Source organism: Zootoca vivipara, chromosome 3 (assembly GCF_965207765.1).
Source record: "Zootoca vivipara chromosome 3, rZooViv2.hap1.1, whole genome shotgun sequence".
NCBI lineage: Eukaryota > Metazoa > Chordata > Lepidosauria > Squamata > Lacertidae > Zootoca > Zootoca vivipara.
Window position 1 is genome coordinate 108,772,896 of NC_142586.1, and position 19,593 is coordinate 108,792,488.

General features: G+C 40.6%; 1 protein-coding gene across 6 annotated transcripts in view; it reads right to left on the reverse strand.

Moving 5' to 3' along the window:
- Positions 1-19,593, reverse strand: part of CCDC88A (coiled-coil and HOOK domain protein 88A) — a 90,630-nt gene that overhangs the window by 42,319 nt on the left and 28,718 nt on the right. For all 6 annotated transcript variants that reach the window (XM_035110947.3, XM_035110948.3, XM_088667424.1 and 3 more), the window contains 8 exons: positions 15,410-15,479; positions 14,792-14,850; positions 14,086-14,169; positions 12,979-13,119; positions 12,347-12,516; positions 3,465-3,546; positions 2,345-2,503; positions 526-672 (listed from right to left, as the gene is read on the reverse strand). In XM_035110947.3, coding sequence (XP_034966838.2) covers positions 526-672; positions 2,345-2,503; positions 3,465-3,546; positions 12,347-12,516; positions 12,979-13,119; positions 14,086-14,169; positions 14,792-14,850; positions 15,410-15,479 — 912 coding nt within the window. The remainder of the gene's footprint in view (positions 1-525; positions 673-2,344; positions 2,504-3,464; positions 3,547-12,346; positions 12,517-12,978; positions 13,120-14,085; positions 14,170-14,791; positions 14,851-15,409; positions 15,480-19,593) is intronic.

Here is a 19,593-nt window from a genome sequence, read left to right on the forward strand (position 1 = left end):
AAATAAAACCGGCTGATTATATATATATAAGCACAACATAGTATCATAAATTGCTTTTTAAATTGTTTTAGTAAAGATGAGGTTAGTAGAATGGCGATATTTAAGTGGAAGAGCACATACTTTGCATACAAAAGGCCTAGGTTCAATCCCTGAAATCTCCAGGCTGGAAATCCTCTTGTCCAAAACTCTGGACAGTACTAAGCTAGATAAACCAACTGCCTGATTCAATATAAAGCCAACATTCTGTGTTTCTATGACTTGTTTGAAAATGGAACAAGTAATGGTTTGTTAACAAACCATGGCTTAGCAGATTCATAGAGTGACATTCAACGTCACGTGAGCAGGCTTTTGTTCATGCAGCAGGAGTCCAGAGTTAGGGGACCCTCCAGAGCACACTGGAACACACTGGTGGCAAGTCCCACTAAGCAAATAGGCAAATATCACTGGATGTCACCTATAATAATTAATCCAGCATAATTCTGTTTTTAAAACCTACAGATCTGATGTCCGTTGTTGTACGCTCACCGTTTCCATATCATGAAGTTTTGCCTTTAACTGTAAGTTTTCCTTTTCCAGTTCGTGCAGTTTATCGGAACGGGCTCGGGTTCCCTCCAACTGATCTTCCAACATTGTCTTTGTTTCTAGAAGTACTTGATTATCTTCTTTTAGCTCCTACAATAATCAGAAAGAAAATTGAAGCTGAGGATCAGTGTGTCAAAGAACATAAAAATGGCATTGACTGAACAAAAGTGATAATTTGCTGAACTAAGCTTTTAACAGAGTTGTGTCACACACACAAAAGTTTGATGAAGTTACTGTTAGGATTCATTCCCAGAGTTGCAGTCATGGAATTGTTTTTATCACATGACGGTGTATGTTTTCATTTCACATTGTGGGAAGTGACGGAGACAGGATGTTTTCATTACTGTGTTTCCGTGATGTAGGATTTTTGTCCTTTGTCCTTTCTCTTTGCTGTCTGATGCTGAAGAGGAAGGAGCTGAGTTACGATGCTCCAAGTGTGTATATGTAAATAAACGTAGTTTAGCCAAAAAGCTGCGCTACTGAGTCTGAACACTGACTGCCTATACTCTGCTAATCCTGAAGTGTGCTGATGCCTCTTGGTATCAGTCGCTGTGATGTTCAGGCTGGAGAAAGTTTTGAATCTCCTGACCGACCAAGTCCTCTGTTTGAGGCATTATTAGGTTCCATGGATTGTACACTCATGGGGGCGGTAGATGGTTGATGGAGAGACCCTGGGTATGTTGGTCTCCCAGGGTGAGAGCCTGGGAGGAGAAAGCAAATATCCTAGGTGAGAGCCGGGGGGAAATACTACATTCTCTGGATAGTAAAGGTTAACAACTATCTTTAAGAGAAGACTCCATATTCTATATGTACTTTTTGTAGCTGTATGTCATGGACTAGCTGGATGCAGAGGAATAGTGGGAGGCACTGGCTGAGGATCTCCTGAGGGAAGGAGGCTTAAGAGCCCGGGGATTGGTGGTGGGAATACAATGAGAAGTCAAAAGGAGAAACCTGGGAGGAGGAGGCATTGGGAGTTCAGGAGGTAACAGGCTTTAGTGAGCAGGGAGAGTCTGTGGCAGAGAGAAGTCCAGAACCAGAAGCAGAGGCAGAAGCAGGAAAGGAGGGCCAAGATGTAGAGATGAGTCAGGCCAGTGAAAAAGCAATGGTTTCTCCCTGCCTTGCTACAACAAACTCCCCTCCCCGCTGGTCTTACAGGTCCAGGAGAGGTATGAAGCAGGAGGAGCAAAGATAGGCACGTCGGCATAGTCTCAGATGCTTGGGAAGGACCTGGGGAGAGGAGGTGGCTTAGGCAGCTGTGGGAAGGCAGGGACCTCCAGTCTCCATAATTGCCTCATAGGGGCAAGACCTACGCCTGGCACTCCTGAGCAGATCCTGTTTTTCTAGTAAAAAGTTAACTTGACTTATTTATGGCTGATTTGCTCCTGACCCTGTTTTTTTATTTTTATCTACATTAGTTTTCTATATTTTATTGTATTATGAAAAATGGTACCGGTAATAAAAATCTTAAAAATAAATAAATCCAAACACCAAAATCCCTAACAGTAAAAACAAACAAACAAACCTCCAGTACAGAAGAGTAGGATTAAGTGACTGACATTCACAAGTTTTGTGTGCTTGTATACAACCCCTCGTATGAAACCGCTTTGCTCCTGAATCACACAAGCAGGGAAAGAAACTAGGAAGTTGCAGTTAGTCATGGCTTTCCATTACGTGAAAACCAGTACTGTACTTCAAAACAACCAGATTCAGAAGCTACTAACAAATAAAACCTTTAATTTTTAATGTTTGAATTTCAAGTCACCTCTACTCTAGCCTTGTAGAATTCAATATCGTGTAGCCTCTCTTTATATCGACTGACTTCACTTTCAAGCTTGTCAACCCTGATTGCCTTCTCTCTGAGAGCATCAAGTTCATCACGGTACACCCTGGCAGAACGGGCATCTGAAAGCAAATTCATATTCTAGCAAACAAAACAAAACAAACAGATTTAATTATTAATTATTTTGTAGAATAAAACATTGACATCACAGATCTGCAGTGAGCAACACTGAGTTTTCATGCAAGATGACAAAATTAAAGCTTGGAGAAAGACACTAAGCTATTCAAAATACTAAAGGCAATGAGAGGCAAAACAAAATGCATTCAGATCCACATACAAAATCTGCATGCATTGCATGCAATTCAATCCTATGCAAGTTTACATGGAAATACACATGACTTCAATGAGGTTTGCTTCAAAGTAATTGTGGGGAAAACTGAAGCCTCAATAATCTTATTATTTAACTTTGAATTCACCTTCTCACTGAAATTTTGAAACAATTACTGTAACACGATTACAGAAAGAGTGGTAATCAAATAATTATCTTAATCCCAGGATAACTGTTATTTCTTATATGTATATAAAAGTGTTGAGGCAATTTCAATGCTGTAATGTACCTCTTCAAAGGAAATATTCCCTTGATGAGACTGAGTTGTCCAATGACCAGTTTCACAAACATGCTCTGCTTGCTTTAAATTCAATTAAACTGTAGGAATCAAGTTATGTTTGATGACTTGTCATTAAGGTCTGATGAAGTCAATAACAACTAGTTATAAAAGTAATGCCAATTGTTTTTTCACCATGTCAGTTTTATTCTTCCATGTTTTTGGAAACACTTTTCAACATAGGGTTCATACAATTTATAATATCATATTGGCCCAACATTTGAATGAACCTCAAGTAGAGCAGGAAAATACTGCATCCAAAAAAACCAAAATATGGACTTGAGGCAGAACCCAGAGCTCCTTAGCACAAAAACCTATTTAATCCAGGGTCCTAGCTTGGAGCATGACAACACATGTAATTAATTAAACTGATAAACACAAATAAATATACTTAATCAAAGCACAATGGCCTGAGAAGTTATCTTTAATTTCCAAACCTCTTGCTGCAGTCTTTTCAATTCAACTTCAATTTGTTCCAGTTCTTGTTTGCAATCCAGCAACTGTTCAGTCTTCTCCTCACTAAAAATAAAATTATTTAATTAAAAACAGGAACTAAACTCATTCCAAGAAGGGACAGAACAAAATGAATAGACTGCCCCTTCATAGTTCATACCAGAATTTATGCTTCTTCTTCTTCTTCATCATCATCTATTTATACCCCGCCCATCTGGCTGGGTTTCCCCAGCCACTCTGGGCAGTTTCCAACAGAATATTAAAATACAATAATAAATTAAACATTAAAAGCTTCCCTAAACAGGGCTGCCTTCAGATGTCTTCTAAAAGTCAGATAGTTGTTGTTCTCTTTGACATCTGGTGGGAGGGCGTTCCACAGGGCAGGTGCCACTACTGAGAAGGCCCTCTGCCTGGTTCCCTGTAACTTGGCTTCTCGCAGCGAGGGAACTGCCAGAAGGCCCTCAGCGTGGATCTCAGTGTCCAAGCATAACAATGGGGGTGGAGATGCTCCTTCAGGTATACTGGGCCGAGGGCTTTTAGGGCTTTAAAGGTCAGCACCAACACTTTGAATTGTGCTCGGAAACGTACTGAGAGCCAATGTAGGTCTTTCAAGACCAGTGTTATGTGGTCTCGAGTCACCAGTCTAGCTGCCGCATTCTGGATTAGTTGTAGTTTCCAGGTCACCTTCAAAGGTAGCCCCATATAGAGCACATTGCAGTAGTCCAAGCAAGAGATAACTAGAGCATGCACCACTCTGGTGAGACAGTCTGCGGGCAGGTAGGGTCTCAGCCTGCATACAAGATGGAGCTGATAAACAGCTGCCCTGGACACAGAATTAACCTGCGCCTCCATGGACAGCTGTGAGTCCAAAATGACTCCCAGGCTGCGCACCTGGTCCTTCAGGGACACAGTTGCCCCATTCAGGACCAGAGAGTCCTCCACACCTGCCCGCCTCCTGTCCCCCCAAAACAGTACTTCTGTCTTGTCAGGATTCAACCTCAATCTGCGATATCATGTGGTTTTGAGCACTGTGAAACGGGATGTCTTGGACAGTGTGTGTGTGTGTATGTGAAAAATTTAAAAAAATCTATTGAATGTATATGTTGTTGTTGTTTAGTCGTTTAGTCGTGTCCGACTCTTCGTGACCCCACGGACCATAGCACGCCAGGCACTCCTGTCTTGCACTGCCTCCCGCAGTTTGGTCAAACTCATGTTCGTAGCTTCGAGAACACTGTCCAACCATCTTGTCCTCTGTCGTCCCCTTCTCCTAGTGCCCTCAATCTTTCCCAACATCAGGGTCTTTTCCAAGGATTCTTCTCTTCTCATGAGGTGGCCAAAGTATTGGAGCCTCAGCTTCACGATCTGTCCTTCCAGGGAGCACTCAGGGCTGATTTCCTTAAGAATGGATAGGTTTGATCTTCTAGCAGTCCATGGGACTCTCAAGAGTCTCCTCCAGCACCATAATTCAAAAGCATCAATTCTTCGGCGATCAGCCTTCTTTATGGTCCAGCTCTCTTGAATGTATATACCGTCCAGCTCTCTTGAATGTATATACCATCCTATAACTGGAGGTCTCAAGGCAGTTCACAGAATAAAACCAAAATATAAAACCACAAAATACATAATCAAAATAAAAACAGCAACCCAATAGCCCCCCTCCCCAGTTGACTGATAGGGGCCATGGTCTATGATTCTATGACCCCCTGGGTGGGTTACATTGGACCCCCTGGGGTCTGTGGATCACCAATTGGAAACCACTGCAATCAGGGATATTAGCTCTGCTTTTTAAAACCAAATAAATAATTGCATAAAGCCTATTAGCATACAGTATATGAAATATCAAATTGATCAGACTGCCTACTTTTCAAACAGGAAAGTTTCACCTGCCAATTCCTTAAGCTTGAACTACTACTAAAAAGCAGGACTACAAGAGTTCATTAAAAAGCAGGCAAACCCTAGTCAACAGTCACATCATATATGCCAGGCGTGTCCAACAGGTAGATCGTAATCTACCGATAGATCACTGGACATCTGTGGTAGATCGCTGGTAGATCATTGGCTCCCTTCAAAGAAGCTGAACAACTGTGGCTCCCCTTTAAAAAAAGCTCAACAAGGCTCCCCTGAAAAAGCTCAACAACTTTGCCCTGAAACCCCAAAAAAGGGGGTAGATCACTGCCAGTTTTTAACTCTGTGAGTAGATTACAGTCTCTTGGGAGTTGTCCACCCCTGATATATGCTTTATTTTCAATGTCTAATGCTCAAAATGTCAATTATTATCCTCTGATCTACTTCTGCAAGGATGGGTAAATAAATGTTCTCTTCCTGATACATACTACAAAGAATCCAATTTTATTATGAATTTTACATGTCCAATGGAAATTTATTTCAAGCTTCATTAAAATCAAGATAATCCAAATTATTCAAGATTAGAAAATCACGTAGTCTAAATCTGATATTATATAAAAGATTCAGTGTACATAGGGTTAAGATAGGGTTAAGCTTGAGAAAAAATAACTTGAAAGGATACACACGAACATGGTTTTATAGTAATTGCTCCTTAAATCTCCATACATGGTTTTTTTATGAAACATTTATCGCTGAAGCACTGTAAGACCCCCTTCAGTCATCAACGAGACAACAATAAAAGGCACTGGGATTGTAATCAGGGAACCCTCAGGAAAATCCTGGGATGTGGAATAGGAAGCTGCAGCAAGAGAAGAGGATCGCCAAAAATCTGGCAGAGACAGCTTGCACAATTTTTGGCAATCCTCACCAAATACTACAGATCACCATCCCTCAGAAGAGACTTTTCAATTAATGCAATAGGGATAAGGTTCCATCATTGTATGTTATGTTGTTTGTTATAAAAGCACTGTTATCTTTTATTAAATAGGCTGTGCTTACCAGAATGGTCAAATGTTCAGTACAGGGACTTGAGGAAACTGAGTGTTACACATTTTAGGGGGGGGGGCAGAAAGAGCTATTGGAGACTAAAAACTTATCCAGGACTCTACTCGCATTCTGACTAGGTGGTATGGGGAGTTGAAATAATATATATAAGAGTTTAAAAGAGCTGTGACTCAGATATGAAAAATGCAAGAGACAAAAAGAAGTGAAAATACTGGTAAACACTATTGCACTTAGTAGAGAAAACTGTAAATGGAACCAGAACATGAACTCTGAGAGGAAGGGACATAGACTAGATCACTAGAAGGTTATATCTATGTTCAATCTCAGGCATCTCCAGGTAGGCTGGAAATGTTTCCTGCCTGAAATGTTAGAGCCACTGCTAGTCAGACTACGCTGAATTGATGGGTCAACATTCTGAATTGATGGGTCAACAAACACTTCGGGTTACGGACTCCGCTAACCCAAAAGTAATACCTCGGGTTAAGAACTTTACCTCAGGATGAGAACAGAAATCGTGCGTGGCGGCATGCCCCGTTAGCTAAAGTGATACCTCAGGTTAAGAACGGTTTCAGGTTAAGAATGGACCTCCGGAACGAATTAAGTTCATAACCAGAGGTACCACTGTATTGCTTTGGTTAGCGAAAGTGCTTAGTTTTAGCAGGACATGCTTTCCTTCTATGTTTATTTTGCTCTTTTGGGCTGGGCATCCCTCCAGAACATACTGAGATATGCCACAAAGGACTGCAACATGTGCATGTGACAAATCAATGAAAATTTGGTGTCCATCTTGCACAAGTGGAAGCATTTTCTGTGAATTCAAAGATACCATTGGGAGTTTGATACTTCGGGACAAGGGTAATGCAATTTTTGCAAGGTAATCAGTATTGTACTGTATTCTTCAGATGAACCTGAGGGGCTTGTGCTGGACCTTGTGATTTTCTCTTCACTCTTATTCACAAAAGGCAATCATGCTTGACCCGTAAAACCAACCCTTACTCTAACTGAAGAAGTGGGGAACCTCCAGCTCATGGGCCACATTTGGTGCAGATCTCTATCTGGCTCACAAGGCTGTTTCCCCAAAATGACAAACACCTGACATCGTATGTGATATCAGGTGTGGGGCATGTAAAGACACAGCTAGATTGGCTGTGCTGTTAAGTTCCCCCATGGGGAACTCCATCGCACAGCAGATCCTAGCAAAAAGCAGATCTGAAGTTACCACCCATCAGCTGACAGGTGATGCTTTCAAGCCCACAGATCAGTGACAACTGGCAGCTGGAGTTGTGTGTTCTTTGTGGCAGGGAAAGGGGCACCAAACTTCCTGCATTTGCTCCATTCTTTGGCCAATGGACAGGGCCAGGCTGGTCTTCCCCTGCCATGTTACCTTATGTATATCAGTTTCTTGTTGTATATGCAATTTTAAGTGCAATGTAATTTACAGGGTACAGTAATCTACAGTGCTTAGCACTAACTACTAAAAACAACTTAATAAATTTAGCATTTTATTTGTAACTTTATTTGTAAATAAATCCAACACACTGCAAAAGTGGTAACATGTTCTCAGTGAGGTCTATACTTCCAATTGTTTGCTTCAACTACAGTATAAAATGATTTGTTTTTAATTATACAGAGTGCAGCAGTGTGCACTGTTTGGTCTATTAACTGCCAGTCAAATTAATAATAGCAATTTGCATTAATTTTCCTAGTGCAGCTGTTTACAGAATATCTTGAGTAAGCTCATTTCAATAGACATGTATTAATCCACACATCAGAAAATGAGATCTGTTTCTCTTATATTCCAGTGCTCATGATGACTAAAATATATTACTTTGTGTATGCTTTTGGGGCGGAGAGAGAGTTGAAGAGAGATAACAATTAATGTCAGTTTTAAAAGATATAGTCAAAACTCTTTTGTAAGAAGTACATCATTCTTAGTATACTTAGCAGGTATAGGCTATCCTGTAAATGCCCCAATATCATGTTTGTCCTCTATTGTATTATTTGATGAAGACCACTGGAAATTACCCAGACTATCACTGCTGCAGTTCAGTGCAAAATCAGCGATGAAACACACAACAATCAACCAAAGTGAAGTCACTAAAGTTATTAATATAATTGGATATGGTTGCCAGACTCAATAGAGGACAGGACTTCTGTGCCTTTAATTGCCCTGCTCTCTTTTGAGTCTGGAAACCTTAAAGAGAAACCAGCAGAACCTTTGTTTTATTTCCAAGCAAAGGGTCTGTTGGTTTCTCCTTAAGGTTTCCAGACTCAAAAGAGAGCAGGGCAATTAAAGGCACAGAAGTCCTGTCCTCTATTGAGTCTGGCAACCCTAAAATTGGATGGAATCTGAGCAACCTCATGTGCTCACAACTGTTTCAGATAAGTACAGTACTTGATATATAATCAACTTTTGACTGGCAGTTGGGAAAGAAGTTCTACCCCAGATTACCCTGTTTTCTTAGTCATTCAGTCTCTAAATTTAAAAGGACTTGGGGTTGTCCAGTATGTGTTGAGCTTTTGCTAGTATCTTTGCAACTCTGTTGTGTAACAAAACTCTAAATTGGTTGAAAGTCTCGAGAATGGTAACAGGCAATAATAAACATTGCAATTTATAGTGTGTTTGAATCACTCCTCTCACACAATTATGGGCATGAATAACAGATTTTAGATGGGTCTATTAAGGCCACTCACAGAGTTCATGGCTGGGCTACAATTTAAAACACTGGTCTGCAGTACCTACAATGACAATTCAACACTACCTCTCAGATTTGAGTGCCATTGTCTTGGAAAACTCAATATACATGCTATAACCTGTTCAATGAATGGCAGCACAGGGCTATCATTTGGGAGCAGCATCATACCATAGTTGTCAAGCAGCCCAGTGTATGAGACAAAGCAAGTGAACACACATGCATGTGGCTGGATTCCAGAAAGCTGAGAAGGCATACCACTCAAAGGGGAAACACTGTTAATAGCCCAACTGAGTGGGGTGTCATCGAGCTGACCTCAGGCACTGGCATAAAGGCACACCCTCCCATTATTCAAATGGCAAAGTTCCCAGCAACATATGGCACACATCAGAAAATTAAATAGAAGGCCAGACAATTATAGAACAGCTGTTGGGCAACTTAGGTCAAATCTGATAGAATAAGCAGAAATTTCTTCTAACACAACACCCTGATTTGAGGGATGTGGTGATTACACTTGTTTTTACAGATTTTTAAAAACCAAAAATAAAGTTATTTTAAAAGACTATTGTGGCATGATAATGGCAAACAAATGTACTGTGGAACCTCGGTTTATGAACACCTCGGTTTATGAATTTTCGGTTTATGAACGCTTCAGTTTATGAACAGACTTCCGGAACCAATTACACCCATGCTTCAGTTTATGAACATTTCAGTTTAAGTACTCCGCGGACCCGTCTGGAACGGATTAATCCACTTTCCATTACTTTCAATGGGAAAGTTTGCTTCAGTTTATGAACGCTTCAGTTTATGAACAGACTTCCGGAACCAATTGTGTTCATAAACCGAGGTACCACTGTATAGCCATCCAGTACAACTGTTGCTGAGTGCAAAACAACTTCATTAACCTAAGCTGACCCCACCAGGGGCTGTCACCTTCTGCCAGCTATCGTGCATTTGCCACATATTTTGCAAATAAATCCTTTACTTAGGAAAACTGACACAAAACCGATCTGTTTGCAGACTCAGAATCGAGTATATAATATCCAAAGTTTAATCTTACTTAGAAGGCTTAATTTTACTTCACTGTCAGTCACCAATAAGTATTCAATGTCTGGAAGAAAGGAGGTGACTAGTTCCAAGTTAGACCCTTGAAAATCCTAGCTGATAAAGGTTGGCGGAAATACCCTAGAATTTGGTATACTGTAATAGACTTAGTGGCTGCAGGCAGTAGATTTCAAAGTCAGGGGGATGGGGTAAATTTTGAAGTGTAGGCACTCTTCATGACAGCCTTCATTAGCCATAAACCACAAAGTCTACAGTCACACCTCCAAGGAGAATCTAGAAGTGCAGGCAGCTTTGTTGCTTCATCATAAATCCCCAAAAGCAGCAGAGATAGTAGAATAACTAATGTATTAGGATCAGCTGTCAACCATAAAACCACCATGGCAAGGATGGTGCTGTCATCCTGCTATGACAGAAGTACCAGAGCTGTGCTGCCCTAAATTCTTGTTTCTCTATACCTCTGTTCATAGACATTTTCTGCCTCCAACTACCACCCCTTTAGGCAATTTTTTAAAAAGTGAGCTCCAGTTCAGAGCAGTCTCAGATTCTTATATTCAAGAAATGTTTTAAGGCTACACAGCTGGTCAGGATTGTCAAATTCTTCCCCTACGGAAGAGGAAGGGGCATGACAGACCAAATGCCAACTTAAAAACACCACCACCACCACCACCAACTTCAAACAAATTTGTCAGCTAACATTTACTCTTAACCTTTTGGGATAAAGCTGTTAAATTAGTAGCCATTTAGCATAACTCCAAAGGTCCAGTATTCTCTACAGTCCAAAATCTCTCTTTACAGGGGGTTGGACTAGATGACCCTCCGCGTCCTTTCCAACTCTACGCTTCTACAGTTCTATGACCTTTGAGCGGTAAGCCTGTCCTTGCTTAGATACTCCTTAATCTAAAACAGTTATTTATCCACAACAAAAGACAACACAACAGGGATATATAAACATAGGGACCACATCCTGCAACAAACTCAGGTTCCAATGCTTTCCCTGAATCTACGCAGAAAAGCCTGTACTTCACACCACTTCACAAGCCATCACCAAAACACTGAGGAACTTTTGATACTGACCTTCAGAAAAGAAAATTGATTGCAAGCCTGAATATGTGTGCAAAGTGTTTGCGTATCTTTTTATAAAAAAATACTGAACTCATCCAGAAATTCATTCCCGCAAAACCACCAATACACCATTGGAAAAGAGAGGAGCCAAATTGCAAAACTGCCTATATTTATCTGCGTAAGCACAACAGAATTATGCTGCAGTTCTACATTCATATAACTGGAGGTCATATTGAAATCACCAAGTGACTTATCATTCAAAATCTACACTTGTTTACTTGAAAGTTAAACTCAAATACCCTGACCCTAGGAGTATTTTAATTGAGATGACAGAAGGTGAATTTGGAAGCCCTTATAAGAATGTAAGATACTGTAAGCATTATTTTCCATCTTTCCAACTATATGAACTGAAAATAGGCAAGAACTGTTAACTAGCCACATAACCATATGTAGCGGTCACTCTGACCTGCACATCACCACTGGACGTTTTACGGTCGATTGGTGATGTGCCAACTACAAAATAAACACCTCCACCAAAACACCACAGACCAGGATACAGATAAAATAAAACGAAGTTGCTTTATTGTGTGTTCATATGCTTAATGGTTGCAGTACAAATCTTAGGTTGTTCTAAATTTCAGATGGTTCCTATACCGGCCTATTACCTCTAATTATAAATTACCGGCCTATTACCGCTAAAGTCAACTAAGTAAATATTTTTTAATAATCTCACAACTTTGTATCCCGTCTGACTAAATCACCACCTATTCTCCTTCCTCAATATATTAAACCAGCTCTCTCTGCATATAACCAACCACTCCTAGCTCAACACCAACTCTCACTCCCTCAACCTCAACTCCAACCTCAACCGACAAACTGCCACTCGGGAGGGGTTTTTATCCCTGGGCTGAGCCCGCCCCCGAGGGTTCTATCTGCTCTAAGCTTAACCCCTCACATGCTGGGTCTTGTCTAGGTGGCGAATCGCCGCACCATACAAGTCTGATACGCAACTACAGCAGCATATATAGCAGATACTAATAATATAAAACTTCAAGCTAAAAAGGCTATTTCTACACTACTTCCCCAAGGGCCCACAGTTTCTCAGTGCCGTCTAGCACTCTTCACAGTGTACTTACAGCTCTTGTCTAAGCCTTCTGATCTTTGCTTTGGCATCTGCTAGTTCCACTGATAAGTGCTGCCTACTTTCAGTGCGCTTCATGCCTGGAGATCCACAAGGTGATTGTGCTGCTGATGCATGAGGTAGAAAATGAAGAGAGTCTCGTTCTTCAGAGAGTTCTATGATAGTCTAAGATACAACATGAAATCTTTGATTACCACATAAGCATGTCAGGGCTGGAGTCAGGTGTAGGTCAGCAACCGGGGCGGGGGGGGGGGAATCACCTGAGGCCAGGGGAAGAGTGCTATATGAACTTCTGAGGAGTGCATCAGCACTCTGTTCACTTAAAGCCACAGTTGGTTTTAAGCTATGGTTTAATGTAATGTGCAATTGATGCTTTTAGCTGCCAGCTATTCTCAGCACTAAGGCAAAAGCTGGTTGTTGTTTTTAAAGAAGTGTAAAATTAAAAACATAACCTCTTAAGGGGGCCACCTGTACCTACACATCAACAAAATCTACAAATCTATCAAATTTCAGTATTTGCAAATACAGTAGTTGAGCAGTTATACTCCCAGGCTTTTTTCTAATTAACACACTTCTTTAATAACTAAAAATCCATTAGCAGAAGGGGAAAACTAGTATGACACATACCTCAGAATGCTCATCTCTCTCATCTATAAGCCTTTTTAAATGCAATGCCATATTTTTTAGGAGAGACTCAATATAGTCATGTGACAGAGCACTGTCATCCATCCACTGGAGATCAAACACATTTTCCTGATTATGAGTTACCTGCAGATGATAAATAATAACAAAGTAAAAACTGCAGTTTCAATGATAAGACTATTAAAAGATGTGCTAATAGAATGTAACCTAATGTGGAGCAAAAGATTTGAAGTCCACGTCAGCTTTAAAAAACAAAGATGCATACCCTTAACTACATTTTAAGGAACACTCTGAAATCTGTATCACTTAGTCCTAGAAAAATCCAGTGATTTGTGAGTAGTTTCACTTGGTTCATCCTTCAAGAATTAAGATACTGATTACAGCATTAGCAACATCTCTTATTTTTAAATAATTTTATTTAGCACATTAAAACCATCTCTGTTTAGAAGTAAAATTACTGTAAACCACTTAAGTTTTTTATATTAAGCAGTCTATAAATCAAATAACTAAATCTACTCCATTTTATTTCTAAAATGAAAGATGCCTCAACTGCTAATAAGGACTAGTGGTAGTTAACACAAAGACAGGTACAAACAACAATAACATCTCTTTAAACCATATCTGACAGTCATGTACCTTTCTAGTATACTACCTTTATGGCTTTTTAAAGTTGAAACCAAAATTGACTCATTAACTTCTTCTCCCAAGGCTTTTTGCTCTTATCTTGTGCACACCCTTGTTCACACTTTTTTTAAAAAATGACAATACAGATAAACTCTCAAATTCATCAGTTGGTTTGAATCTCCCTTCCCTAAAACTACTGAAATGCCATGTCTTGCATTCATTCACTTTGATTAATGTTGTTACCTAGGTAGGTACTAGTATTAAAAGATGACAAAGACTTATTTCAGAAACTTTTTTTTTTTACTTTTTTTACAGTGATTTACAGTTTGCTCTGTGTAGCATATTGGCTGCATAATCCGTAATAACTATAGTTTATATTCTTCTGAATAAAAAAAATAATCAAGATGGAAGGCTGCCTCCAAAATCAATACATAGATAAGATTTTAATAGTAGAAAACCATATAATACCTCTTGTATATGGGCAGCAACAGCAGCTCTTATATCAAAGTCTAAACTTTGGATTCTTTCAATGAATTCTTCTTTCTTCTGACACTAAAACACACAGATTAACAAAATTAACACTACAATTGGCTAAACTGCTCAATATTATTATTATTAATCTATTATTATTATTAATTATTATTATTATTATTATATTTATATTTATACCCCACCCATCTGGCTGGGTTTCCCCAGCCACTCTGGGCAGCTTCCAACAGAATATTAAAATACAATAATCTATTAAACATTAAAAGCTTCTCTAAACAGAAAATATTATCGGTTAGGCATACTGAAATATCTAAAGATCTCATTAACAATAAACTGAGTACCTAGACACAATAGTAACATTCAGACATCATACTAAACCATGTGAACACGTCTAGCCTCCTCCTAGATTCACACACTTCCCTCTTTTCCTTCCTCCATGTGGTCGAAGGAATTCAAAAGCTTTTGCTTCCATTCTTGGTTAAACTACAGCACTTTCCCCTCTCTCTGCATCCAGAAGGTCCCAGTTTCAATTTCTGTCATCTATCCAGTAGGAATGGAGAATATTTCTGTCTGAATACTCTAGAGAACCTCTGCCAGTTTGGTTGAACCAGTGCTCTAACTCAATATAAAGCAGCTTGCTACATTTAAGTGAATATCACGAGCAGTTGTATAATTGAGCACCCACCTGAACTGCACATCCAAGGAGGAGTAGAAGCAGCTTTTTTACTTCTTCAGTGCCTTGTTCTGAAAATATTAGAATAACAGCACACTGTGTACCTCTTTAGATAATCATCATTTGTATGCTACCAACACCGTTCTTTACTTTTTGGCTAGGACTAGTGCTCCTAGGTAAGTAACCTTTTCACTAGGAACCCAAGATCGCTTAGGGTGGCTAGTCTGATGTTAATGTCTTGAAGGGCTCTTTGTACAGGTCATCCAGGTAAAGATACATGTGGATGGATCTCTTCCATGTAGAAGTATGCTACCACTGCCACTATGAGTTTGATGAAGACCCTTACTTAGGACATGGGATGGTAATGCAATCCCTTGTAAGCAAAGTCAAGAATCAGGAAATTCTCAGTTCTCAACTTGTCTGTTATGAACTCACTCGACAGTCTTAGGCAAGCTACTGCCTTTCATCCGTAGTCTCCCCCTATGTTAATACCTTACTGGGTTATCATAAATATGATAATGAATGGGAAGCCCTTTGAACACATGAAAATTTGATGCAAATGTTGAGTTCTAAATATTTAATAATAAACTTAACACTGAATGTCTGTTTTAATCTGAATATACTACTTACCTGAAAAGGGATTTTTGCCAATTATCAAGATGTTTGGCAAAGGCATCATAATCAATTGTTGCAATGTCTCCTATAGAAACAAATGTAAAGATATACAAGAGCTATCCGAAGGATGACCACACCATCCATATGTTAACTAAAAACACAAATATCTTTAAAATAATGAAGCACCCATTCAAACTCACTTCTGATTTAACATATACCTAGGCTACAATTCTATATCTATACTTACCTAGGAGTAAGACCCAATGACCTTACTACATAGGACTTCACTGTCTGACGTGGATTTAGGGCAGTGTGACCATTTCTGCCGCACTGGGCACCGAGCCCTGGGGACATAACAGGGCAGTACAACTATGATCTAGTGAATTGAGCAGAATGGAAGGTGGGAGCCATTTTTGGCCTTGCACAAGGCGCCGCTTAAATTTGAAAGACCAAAGTCCGTACAGTACCTGGTCTAAAGCATATATAGGAGGCTGCACTTTCAACCTGCAAAACTCTATTCAGCCCAGGATCCCATTATCTAAGGGAATGTGTCATTAGACTTGGATGTATCCAGTCCCTGCTATCATCATCTGATGCCCTTTGCTCTATGAAATGCACTCTCCAGCTCTTAAATTCTTTTGGTGCCAGATTAAAACGTACCTCTTATCCTAAGCATTTGAGAGAATACTATTATCATGCTTTCTGTGGGTTTTTTTCTTTTTTGGGGGGGGGTACTGTTATTGTAAACTTAAACTTGGTGGGGGTTTTTTAAAATTATGTATGTAAGCTGCCTAGAGACATTTTGTATTAGACAACAAATAAATTGAATTAATAATAGTATCACTGATGTGGGAGACTGTCTGATACATGCACTAAGCATTCCTCCAGGAACAATTTCTAACCTCATAATAATAAAATACCTCAGACCCACCTGACTAGTCTGCATTAGGTCCACCAGACAGACTCACAATAAATGAAATAAATAAATAAATGAAAAATGAACATCTGTTAACTTTAATGTGCATATAAGACTGAGACAAAAAAATTAAAACCCGGTGATTGCTCATTAAGTATGAAGTTAAATTAAAAACATTATTATATTCAAGATATAATTGATAATAAAAGTAATTTCCTCCATTGATCAAGGTCTAGGAAAATTTAAAAATGCAGACTATAGGCAGACAAGAATGAACTGTATCACAATAGTCAGGTCAACAAGGACTACAGATATAGTGCAAATTTGCTTCAACTGGAATGTACAGTGTTGTCCAGGAATGAATAAAAATATTTTAAAAGAAAACAAGTACAATTTATGTGTTCCATGAACAATCTCATGGAAGTTGACCTGTTCTTACTATACAGCCACCAGTGTGTAGCAGTGGTAATGAGCGAAAATCCTCAGTCTAGACAGTACCTAATTCTTTAACGTTGGTGTGTATTCCCTCTAACATCTGGAAACCTATCACAGCAGCTGCTAACACATACACAGATTTGGCAGCACAAGACTGTTTTTCTATATTACAGGGATTTTGCCATATGTTCAATAAAAATGTCCAAATTTATGTTCTGCATGATTAAGAGGGCTGTCCTCTTTTCTATCAGCTGTTGTACAACATATTTTGACACAGTTATGAAGAAACTGATAATCTACTTCTCAAAGCAAGATAGGATTTTAAGTAGATAACAAAATGATGTAACAACAGAACTGAATCTAAAGGATCTGAGGTGCTGAAATGAATTTAATATAATGAATTTAAGTTTACATTTTCAATACACATAAAGCTGAGTCTTTACTGGGAAGCAAATCTAAATACCATAGTATAAAATACTAATCAGAAAAAGATGAGCTGATGGAAGTATTAGCTACATCCAAGCAATTAAGGATCAGACAGCATTTAAAATACATTCAGCTGGTTCCAACAAGTCATATTCAAGGGTAGACCCTTGGCAACAATGAACTCATTAGTCATGCCAATTAATTTCAGTTGTTTTAGTCTGAGTATGACATAATAAAATATAACCCATTATAGTGGAATTTTATTGTTCTACCAGAAAATACCAGAACATGAAGATACCAGAAAGGTAAAGTGTTCCTTCTGGATGAATCAACATTATGGCACTCCAATCACAACATCCCTGTCATGGAAATCAATTATTTTAACCTGCTCTGCTCTCTATATTTTAGTATTGCATTTAGGATAGTTTTCAACTCAAAAGAATGTTGTTTAGGTGCTTTGACAGGTGCTGCCCAGGACTCTCTCCTGCTGTGAGTGCCCACAGGCCCTGTCCCTACCTCTCTCCACCTGGTCTAGGGCGGGGCCTGGAAGGCCTCATAAAGGACTGCTGCCGCTGCTCTGCTGCTGGTGCTGCCCAGGACTCTCTCCTGCTGTGAGTGCCCACAGGCCCTGTCCCTGCCTCCTTCCACCTGGTCTAGGGTGGGGCCTGGAAGGCCTCATAAAGGACTGCTGCCGCCGCTCTGCTGCTGGTGCTGCCCAGGGGAACTTAAAACAGCACAGAGTTCTTTTTAAAATGCTTTTTAAAGAATTTTTTATGTTTTTATCTTCTTTGGGGTGGTAGGTGGGAGGGATTTTTAGTTGGGTGTGGGAATCTGTTAAATTTTAGTGTATTTGTAATTTTTATTGTTTTTGGTTTTATTGTTTTATTGTGTTTGGGGTGGTAGGTGGGAGGGATTTTTAGTTGGGTATGGGAATCTGTTAAATTTTGGTGTATTTGTAATTTTTATTGTTTTTGGTTTTGTTTTATTGTCTTTTTTGTGTTCTTCTTTTGTTGAGTTCTTTGCTGTTTTTTACAGAGGTTTTATTTTATTTTTAAGGGGAGGGGTCAGGGCTGCCCGGGAGGGGGTCCCAGCAAGCAAAATGGCTGGGGCAGATTCCACAGGGGTGTGTGCACTGGAACAACCGATCTCAGTGGTCACGGGTAGGGGGAGGAGTTACGCTAAGACCAGACCATGTCATTACCGAGGAGGCAGACTTAGTCGTTGTCTGAGGACTATCCCTGCCTCCAGGTCTGGTCCTGACCGGACGGATATTGGAATAGGCAAGGGATACCCACATGACCTGAAGGTGCTGCTGTGCAATGCCAGGTCGATGATGAATAAGACCACCGCCATTCACGACCTGATTGTGGATGGAGGATTTGACCTGGCATGTGTGACAGAGACCTGGTTGGAGGAAGCCGATGGGCCCATTCTTGGCGCTGCTTGCCCACCAGGTTTCTCTTATGCACAGCAACCCAGGCCATCTGGGCGGGGAGGGGGGGTTGCAGTGATTTTTAGGAAGTCATTAGTTTGCACCAGGCGTCCTATTGGGAAGACCCAGTTCTCTGAGTGCATGTTCTGGAAGTTGGGCAATAGAGGCAGTACAGGATTCCTTTTGGTGTACCGACCTCCCCGCTGCACCAAGGATTCCCTGCCCGAGCTGCTTCAGGTCGTGTCGGATGTGCTCCTGGAGACACCTAGCTTGGTTGTCTTAGGGGATTTTAACATCCATGCCGACACGACCTTACAAGGAGCCGCTCGGGACTTCGTGGAAAGCATGGCCACCATGGGGCTGTCCCTGGGTCTGGCCCAACTCATAGCCGCGGACATGCCTTGGACTTGGTGTTTACCTCTATGGATGTTGGTGATCTGACATTAAGTAAAAGCGAAACAAAAGAAGTGCCATGGTCAGATCACTTTCTGGTGCAACTGGACTTCTCCGCAACCCTTCCCCTCTGCAGGGAGGTGGGACCGATTCGGATGGTCCGCCCCCGCTACTTAATGGATCCAATTGGCTTCCAAAGAGTGGTAGGGGATGTTTTATCCCATGTCGATGGCCTTTCAGCTGATTCCCTGGTGGCCCGCTGGAATGCGGAGTTAACCAGCGCTATTGACTGTCTGGCTCCGAAGCGCCCTCTCAGATTGCATGGAGCCCGGACAGCCCCGTGGTTTTCCCCGGCGCTGAGGGCAATGAAACAGTCGTTGAGACGGCTAGAGCGCCGGTGGCGGAAAACTCATTTTGAATCAGACCGGACACGGGCTAGAGCTCAACTTCGAGCCTACCAAGTGGCAATGGCGACGGCGAAGAGGACCTTCTTCACCGTCTCCATCGCATCTGCAGAAAACAGCAGCAGGAGACTCTTCCAGGTGGTTCGCAATTTAGCGGAACCACCTGCTCCATCCGGGCCCAGTACGGGCCACA